This window comes from Austrofundulus limnaeus, unplaced genomic scaffold (assembly GCF_001266775.1).
Source record: "Austrofundulus limnaeus strain Quisiro unplaced genomic scaffold, Austrofundulus_limnaeus-1.0 Scaffold142, whole genome shotgun sequence".
Taxonomy (NCBI): domain Eukaryota; kingdom Metazoa; phylum Chordata; class Actinopteri; order Cyprinodontiformes; family Rivulidae; genus Austrofundulus; species Austrofundulus limnaeus.
In genome coordinates, this window is record NW_013952544.1 from 686,642 (window position 1) to 695,740 (window position 9,099).

At 36.4% G+C, this 9,099-nt stretch overlaps 3 protein-coding genes across 5 annotated transcripts in view; 1 reads left to right on the forward strand and 2 right to left on the reverse strand.

Moving 5' to 3' along the window:
* The window catches only part of dnase1l1 (deoxyribonuclease I-like 1), a 13,087-nt gene extending 10,226 nt beyond the window's left edge, over nt 1-2,861 (forward strand). For all 3 annotated transcript variants that reach the window (XM_014016286.1, XM_014016285.1, XM_014016287.1), the window contains 3 exons: nt 253-410; nt 904-1,000; nt 2,312-2,861. In XM_014016286.1, the coding sequence (XP_013871740.1) occupies nt 253-410; nt 904-1,000; nt 2,312-2,455 (399 nt within the window). In that variant the 3' untranslated portion in view covers nt 2,456-2,861. The remainder of the gene's footprint in view (nt 1-252; nt 411-903; nt 1,001-2,311) is intronic.
* Nucleotides 2,862-4,050: 1,189 nt separating this feature from the next.
* On the reverse strand, nt 4,051-7,921 carry LOC106523008 (troponin C, skeletal muscle). The gene is made up of 6 exons (XM_014016288.1): nt 7,814-7,921; nt 6,906-6,957; nt 6,002-6,145; nt 5,592-5,706; nt 5,337-5,473; nt 4,051-4,545 (listed from the first exon to the last, which is right to left on the reverse strand). Exons 1-6 carry the CDS (start codon nt 7,814-7,816, stop codon nt 4,514-4,516), a joined length of 483 nt encoding a protein of 160 aa, XP_013871742.1. The 5' UTR covers nt 7,817-7,921; the 3' UTR covers nt 4,051-4,513.
* Nucleotides 7,922-8,804: 883 nt separating this feature from the next.
* The window catches only part of LOC106523009 (troponin C, skeletal muscle), a gene marked incomplete at its 5' end in the record, with an annotated part of 4,717 nt that continues 4,422 nt past the window's right edge, over nt 8,805-9,099 (reverse strand). The window contains 1 exon segment of the mRNA XM_014016289.1: nt 8,805-9,091.

Below are 9,099 nucleotides of genomic sequence, written 5' to 3' on the forward strand. Positions count from 1 at the left end.
GTATTTATTTATTTATTTATTTATTTATTTATTTATTTATTTATTTATTTATAGCCTATATTTCAGCTTTTTACTTCTAATTTTGACAGTTTTGGTCCTCTACAGTTTATCTGTGGTGGTAAAACAAAGTAAAACGGTAAATATCCAAGATGTCTGAAAACATGAGCACAACTTTCTTTTTAGTGAAAGATTTTTATTATTRTTTTTTTTTTACTTGTCTACCTCTGATGACCCTCCTGTGTGTGTGAGCAGAACGTGATGCTCCTCGGGGACTTTAACGCCGACTGCGGCTACCTCGCCAAGAAGAACAGGAAGAACGTGCGCCTGATCACAGACCCCAGTCTCCACTGGCTCGTACCGGAGAACAGCGACACCACCGTCAAACTGAGCACTTCCTGTTCCTACGACAGGTGAGTCCAGCTGAAACACCTGAGATCTTCTGAAAACTCGTGAAGGAACCTCAAGGATTTTTTCAGCTGGTTGAGCTTGTAAATATTAAATAAAATAATTTTATTTCTTTAAGTTTGGGATTAACAGAAATGAAGGAAATAATAATAATAAAAAAACTGACAAAACAACCGCACGCTTCATTTAAGGTTTTATTTACTGTTCACAGTATCGTTGGTGTTGTTTTTATACATGTTTCTTTAAATATGAACATATTAATAAGGAATTTGATTAGTAAAACTGAGAAGTAATGAAAGAGTAGAATTAAATAAGTGGACTTCTTCCCACTTCTTTTCGACGTGATAGAGCGATAGTTTTTTATTTTTAAGTTATTTTTCTTTGTTCTTCTTTATCTTTGGTTTCTCTCTTCTTTGCATTTAACGATTATCTGATTGTTCGAAATGAAACAAACAAACAAAGATCGAGTTACTGTACCTCTTTTTTTTTCTCTAACAGGATCGTTGTGCACGGAGACACGTTCAACAGAGCAGTCGTTCCCTCTTCAGCCCAGCCGTTTAATTTCCAGAAGGAATACAAACTAACAGAGGAGCAGGTAACTGTTCTGTGGTTCTACTCGTGCATAAATTATCACCAGAAATTAAATATATGAACARTAACAAAATAATAATATAAAGAAATGCAACAATAAACACAACAGAGACCAGAGAACAGTAGAAATGGCAACGATTTAAACAAATATGTGTGGTTGTGTCTGTATGGAGGACTGAAACTGACATAATTAGAAATAAAAGCAGAAATATATAATTGGACCAATAAATAAATAAACAAATAAATACACGTAAAATGCACTAATTAAAGGAGAACTTTATCTCTTTTTTTATAATTTGATTCACCTTCATTTTTTATTTTTCCAGCTTACTTATAATAAATTATATATTTTTGTGCATAATTTACATTTTACTGTTTTTAAAAAAATATATTTCTTATTTTTTCTTTTACTGGAAGATGCAAAACAAAGGCACAGGTAAGTGTTTTCCTCCTTGCCTTTGTTTTAAATTGAATTGTGAGCTTTAAGCTAAACAGATGAGGCACAAACGATCTGCACATGGCTCCTGCTCCTTCCTTTCTGTTGACCAATAGGAGAGAGCTAACCCAAGAAGCTCCGCCCACCTTATTTGAATAATGAGGCAGAAATGCACAAGGTAAAGTAAAAACAGGAGACAGAGAAATGTAAAAACAAAACATTGATATAAAAAGACTTGTGGGAAAAATGATTAAAAATGATTAAATATAATCATTTAAGAGACAAAAATGCAAGGAAAAAGAAAATATATATAACTTTAAAAACAGTAAAACGTAAATTATGTGCTAAAATATCTAATTTATTGGAACTAAGTTGGAAAAATAAATATAATGGTCAATTAAATTATAAAACATGAGGTAAAGTTCTTTTTAAATTTAATTGGTGCTTTTTAAGTGTATTTATTTATTGGTCTTTTTACATATTTCTGCTTTTTTTTCTAATTATGTCAGTTTCGGTCCTCCATATACTGTATGTGATGTGTTGGCACTCAGAGTATGTGTTGAGGGTGACTCTCAGCTACTACCATACCAAATTTCAGCTCATTATCTGTAAAACTGTCTGGGTTGTGACCACTTTCCTGTCGCTAACGTTGATTAGCTGCGGTGGCCATCTTGAATTGGGTTAACTTGGTTGTTCATCCAGTGATTATTTTCTGAATCAGAATCTTTATTGTCATTTTTGTTAAATACAACAAAATAATATTAAATCAGAAACATGAGCTTTTAATATGGCAACTAATCACTGAAAATATATTTATTATCAGTTTTTCGTCACTCATTTATTGATGTTTGTTTAGTTTATTTTCTGATTGTTCTTCAGGCGCTGGACATCAGCGATCATTACCCGGTGGAGGTGCTGCTGAGGGTGGTCAGCTCCAGAGCTTTCCCCAGAGGGTCTTCCTTTAAGAATCACTTTTCTCTGTTTGCCTTCATCCCACTCGTCCTCCAAGCTTTATTATGGTAAATAAATAAAGAACCTACAGGGTCTTTCTAACCTCTCAGATTGAGAATGATCAGGATATTTGACTTTATGAACTGATGATTCTCCAACACTTGGAGTCCAAATCACCAAACAGCACCGATGAGACTTTTAACAGAAATGAAGCAGAACCTTTGGACCTCCGTCTTCACGTTCATTAGAGGTGCTCCTAAAAGTTCATCTGAAGGATTCTYAGATTTGTCTTTTTAACTTATTCTCTTAAAATGTGTTCAAGGGAAACAAAAGTGTTAAAATCCAACTAAACCAGCAGCTGTAATTATTTATTATATTGTGTGATTTGTTGAATATGGTAAACATGTCCTAAACTTTATTGTGTTTGATGGTTTTATTTAAGAAAAGAATACAACTTCTTAATAAAACAAAAACAATATTTGTCTATTTTTTTATTTATCTTGTCTGTTTGCAAAAAGCATTTTGTGTCTCTTGTTTCTGTTTTCATTAGGTTAAAAAATTAACCCGATAAATAATTTTTAATATCTTTCAGTGTGTAACATAATAATAATAATAATAATAATAATAATAATAATGTGAGATGTTTTATTAAAGCATAGCTAAATATTTTGTTGTAGTTGACACAAATATGAAATAGAATATATAAATATGTCTGAAAAGTTTGATTTAAAAAAAAGTTATTTCTTGTTTACATGAATATGGTCTTTCTTTTGACCTAAAGTGTAAAAACAATAATAAACTTTAAAATTTGCTCTCTATATTTTTAGTTTTATGTAACTCCTGGCCAGAAAGGCCCTCATTCAACAAACTTGAAGTTGCCCACCGACCAGCAGTTGATTATCACAAATGGAGATTGTTTTGCAGCTCTGGACACATTTTATTAAGCTACGGAGCAGAAACATTTTTTTTTTGATCATAAATGTTGCAGACCCCTGTCGTAGGGGAGTCAGTTGGTGTTAAAGGTCGAGCCTGAAGATGGTGAGTACATCCTGAAACTTTGTTTTTTTATTGTAGTTATTTTAGTTGTTTCTCTGCTCTTCAGCAGTCTTTTAAGTTCTGCAGAAGCCTGTTGATCACTCATTAATTTAAATCAGGTGTGCCAAAGCAGGGACACAACTAAAACATGTAGGACAGTGGGTCTATCTCACTCTGGTGAGAGCCGCTGCACGCAGAGATGTTGAATGTCTCCATAAATCCATCGACGGGGACCGAAAACCCTGAGATGTTGCAGCCAACATGAAGGTGGTGCGTCTTCTGTTRCCTCAGCAGCTCTTATAGGCTCCCCTCCACTCAGTTACATTCTACTTTGCTTAAAGGAACACAAAGTCACTCGTGTTGTATTTCCCCTATCTAAAATAAATTAAAAATGAACACAAACAGAATAAAATTGTGCTTTACATGCATAAATTACAATATTTGGTTATTATTAAATGATGTAATTCTGGATTAAACCAAGACTGTAATGTAAATTGGACTCAAAACTCCTAAACTGTGTTTAAACACCACAAAAATCTGGTGACAAAAAGAAGAAACAAACAGATTTTATTTCATTTCCTCAAAACAAACATTTTTTACATAGACCATAAATATAACACACCAACTACAAGTGAGCATGTGTTAGTTAATTTATTCTTTTGTAAGCAAATTACTTATTTGTACAATGAAGTGTTTGAAATAATTGGTCTAAGCAGCAGATAAAAGGCTGCCTGGCTATCTAGACTACATCTAGATCAGAGCTTCACCAGCAGAAGGGGTCGCCATGCACACAGCAGAAGGTATTTGGGGGTAAATCTTCTAACTGCACAGGGAAGGTGTCAGCCCAGCACCAGCATGCTGTCTACTGTCACAGCAGGACAGAGATGAGTGTAGCTCAGCCTGCGACCCCTCCGCGAGATGTCCTAGCTGTCTGTTGAGGATGGCTACAAGGGTGGAGAGGAGAGGCAGTGAACCCGGTGGACAGGGGGCGGGAGTGTGTTTGGATGTTTGCAGCGGGTCAGAAAGATGGAGGGAGGGTGTATTCAGAAAACTGTTCACAGGAGGGTGGAGGAATGTCCATGAGTTTGATATAGTTTACTGCACATTCTCCATCATCTTGAGGAATTCTAGAAAAAAAAAAGATAAAGAACATCAATAATGAGGTGAAAATTAAATAATATTAATTAATGATCTGTAAACCACAGTTCAAATCTAAAATAAGCTTAATTACAGACAAGTAGCCAAAATAAAGGTCACAAAACCTCATTGAAACATTTAAATACTTTTTTGAATAATGTGTCACGGCATTTTATCCTAATTTTTACGCACATAAAACATTTATTTCGATTTTTACGCACAAAACTTTTCTTTATCCTAATTTTTACGCACATAAAGCTCCTCATTTTTTACGCACATAAAACTCTTCTGTATTCTAATATATACCCACATAAGACTCTTCTCTGTCCACATTTCTACACCCAGTAAACCCTCTTCATCCTTAATTTTACGCATATAAAACTTCTAAATTTTACGCAAATAAAACTCCTCTTTATCCTCATTTTACGCACACATAAAACCCCTCATTTTTACGCACATAAAACTCTTCTTTATTCCAATATTTACGCACATAAAACTCTTCTCTATCCACATTTTTACACCCATTAAACCCCTCTTTATCCTTAATTTTACGCATATAAAACTTCTAATTTTTACGCACATAAAACTCCTCATTATCCTCATTTTCACGCACGTAAAACTATTTATCCTAATTTTTACGCACATAAAACTCTTCTCTATCCTTATTTTTACGCACGGAATACTCGCTATCCTAATTTTTACGCACATAACTTTTTTATGCTCATTTTTGCCACACATCAGACTTCTTTATCCTAATTTGTGCGCATCATTAGGCACATACCGTCAAAGTCCAGCATGCCATCAGCGTTTTTGTCTCCATCCTTCAACAGCTCGTCGATCTCATCGTCTGTGATGGGCTCACCGCCGCTGCGGATGATCAGAGCGAATTCGTCTCTGTCAATGTAGCCGTCACCGTTCCTGCGAGAAAGACGAAAAGAAAAATAAGTTGGCTGGTAAAGCGGAATTATAACAAGGCTACACAACAAATCAGAAGAGGTTGGCTCTCATCCGAGCCACACCGTCTCAGAGGACGTACTTGTCGAACACACGGAAGCATTCTGCCAACTCTTCCTCACTCTTGCCAGCCTGGTCCTCCTTGAGCAGCCTCACCATCATGACCAAGAACTCCTCGAAGTCGATGGTACCGCTACCTGGGGGTATCAATAAGCCGCATGATTACTCACCTATTGTGAGACTAATTATCAGGTCAACGCTCCTTGTTGCGCACAAATTTATCAATGAACACAATGGAACTCTAATTAATCGCATGTGTAAATGGACTTATTACATCGTCAAGCAGAAACGGGGATATTAAACATCACTCCTACTTTTTTCTCTCTCCCTTCTTACAAAGGGCGCATTTTCAGTGCGTAAAACAATCGTTACGCACAGCAGATGTCGCTGTTAGAAACCAACACTGTTATTTATTTGTTTATTTTTGCTCACCGTCCTCATCGACCTCCTCGATGATTTCATCCAACTCCTCTCTTGTCGGATTCTGGCCCAGCATCCTCATCACGGTTCCCAACTCCTTGGTGCTGATGTCACCGCCACCGTCAGTGTCGAACAAGTCAAAGGCGGCTTTGAACTCTGGAGGGAAAACAAGATCAAAACGTGTTTCTCTGCTTAGAATTATCCCATTTTATCCGCACGTTCACCCAATTACTCTGGATTGTGACCATTTAAACCACTGAAATCAGAAACTTTCTGTGTTTTTGGAGGGTTCATGCAGTCATAATTCGGTGCGTAACTACATAAATAAGGTTACTGTTCATTAGATGGATTTATTTATTGCTCAAGTTGTGCCAGGACGAAAAAGATATGATTTAAGGGACAAAAAAAAAAAAAAAAAGGAACAAAACAGAATTATGTTTTGTATAGTGGTATTAATTTATATTTTCAGATCTTCCAAGGTGCCAATTATGGAACTCTCTGTGCATTGCTGTCCAAATCAAATTCTGGAAGTGGTCAACTTTTAAAAACTGTTACGGCCAGAGGTCTTTCTTCTATGTTTATACTAAACATGGAATGACATTCCTCAAAACATAAAGTCCATTTCAAAACTACAGCCCTTTAAGAAGAATCTTGTCTGCCATCTGCTGGACACTTTTTGTTGTGCTCATATTTAGACGTCCTATGTTGCAAATGCTGCCTTTTTGAAATTTGGTATGCTTGTTTGTCTTTGTGTCTATGGTGTATAATGATGTGATTGTGATGCTGTATTTCTGAGTGTTTTATGTGCTGCAGAACAGGAACSTGCTGTAAAACAGCAATTATGCTGAGTCAGGCTTGATTTTTAATAATCTTTTCCTGTTAAATAAATCAAATCAAATCAAGTTTCTGCACTCACCAGCCAACATTTCCTCGCTCAGGTAGGAGCGGGCCTCTTGTTGCGCRTCAGTCTAGAAAGCAAACAGGTGTTAGATCATTACAAAAGTCCTTCAAGCTTTTGTTGTTCCAGTTCTTTTTATTTTCAGCTAAGCTAAACCTGAAGCCACTGAGATGCTAAAGATGTCATTATTTAACAGGCTTCTGCTACAAATCCTTTATTAGCAGTTTATTAAATGTTCTGTGAGTGTTTGGAACAAATGACGAGCAGAGGCTCATCAGGTGAAAAGTACAAGTGCTCAAAACTTCGAAGTGGAACTTTAACTTTTCATTTCATGAAACAAGAACAAGAAAACAAAAATCAAATGTTGTGGCATAAAGTGGCCCTGTCTCAAAAAGGTGAAAATTATCCCGGCTATTTCAGGCTCAACACATTAGGTTCACTGTATAAGGCCTGCAGACATGCAATCCCCCTGGAATCTGAAACCTAAGCAGAATCCAGACTTTCTCAGAGCATCCTGCTCAGCGTCAGCACACAACTTACAGCTTTGAATTTCTGCAACTTATGAATGTTAATCTAAGTAAAAATATGTTATTTTTTAGAAATTGTAAAATAAATGAACAAAAATGTGCTTGATGCATTATTTAAGTACTTAAATATAAAATAATAGGTAAGGAGGTGAATGTAACTTAAATCATCAGTTCCATCTCTGACCATTAAAAGTACAATAAACCCAGATTTCAATTCAATTCAATTCAATTCAAAAATACTTTATTGATCCCAGAGGGAAATTAGGTAACTCAGCCAAACATTTTCTACATTTTTCACAATCACTCAGTCCTTAACAGAGTGTGGGTTAATCCCTGTTGCATGCATTTAGATAAATCTAGAACAGTTAAACTGATAATTTGTAAACTTTTATCTCTCACCATGTTTCYGGATTAGCTTCCCCACCCAAATATCCAAGGGTAAAAGAACGGTCCAAAGGAGTGGTCAATCCGTGTGCACCCCAACAGAGAGACTAGACATCAAGACAAGATTCAGACTCACTTTAAGCAAGACACCTAAGCCCTGCCCACTGCCTCTCACAGGACTCCAGATTTAGTATCCTGAGCTTTTAGGGTTCTGGGTCCAGATCAAGAGCCAATCACACCTTGGACAGCGAGCCTGTAGTTGAAGCTCCGTGCTTTAGAAAGTGAGTAAAGCCGGTTTATTAAGCAATTTTTTAAATCTACTTCAGATTATTAAAGTTTTAGGAAAGAAATCCAAAAAAAATCCTACTTGTTTTTCAGAGTAAACGTCATCAGATTTGCCCAAATAAGTCAAATGTAAAGAATTATTCTCCCTGAGGAGCAACTTTAAAATAAAATGTTTCCATAGATGCTCTTTAGAAAAGTCTCAAAGCAATTTGATGTGCTGGTGACATCCTAAAATACTCATTTAAACTAAAAACAACCAAAAACTGGACTTTTTGCAAGCTTTAAGGCAAAGTTTCAAAGGAAAGGGAAGCCTCTGCATTCAGTATTTGTTAGATTTCTTAGCAGATTTTGTGATGAGAATGTTTTAATCTGAGTGTGAAACTTGAAACCAGGAGAAAAATTTGGGTTAGGAGCCCATCTAGGACCCCTCCCTGAATAATTTCAGAATAAGTGGGGGGGATCTGTGTCACCTGATGAACACAACCTGATCTGTTTAGTTCAGCTTGTGGGGGGATGCTGAGCATTGAGACCCCAGGAGGAAAAGGGGAGGTTTTTTTTTTTTTTTTGGTTTGAGCTTGCAGGTTAAATACTGCGAGGGAGACGAAATTTTTCCAACAGGAGAAACCAGACGGCTGCTTGGCTCCGGGTCACTGATGTTTGAGGACGACTAACAAACAGATAAACTCGTGGAGGAAATCAGATTCTTTTTTTTAATTCTTGAAAATTTTTTTGCCAGGTTTGATAGTTTTCTTGTGTCAGATGAAACAGTGAAGCCATCAGGCAATAAAAACCAAGATGACAGCACAGTTGTGCACGAACTTAACTGAGGCGGTGTGTTTGAGAACCAGAAACTAAAGTCTGAATCATAGGAAATGTGAGACAGAGCAAAGAGTCGACAGGTAAGGCATGCAGATTAATTTGCCAGAGGAACAACAAAAGTCGAGGAGCAAATCTGTTTTATTAGGAGCTTAGATCAGGTTAGAACAGTTCTGAAGGTAAAACAGGAGGTGGTGGGG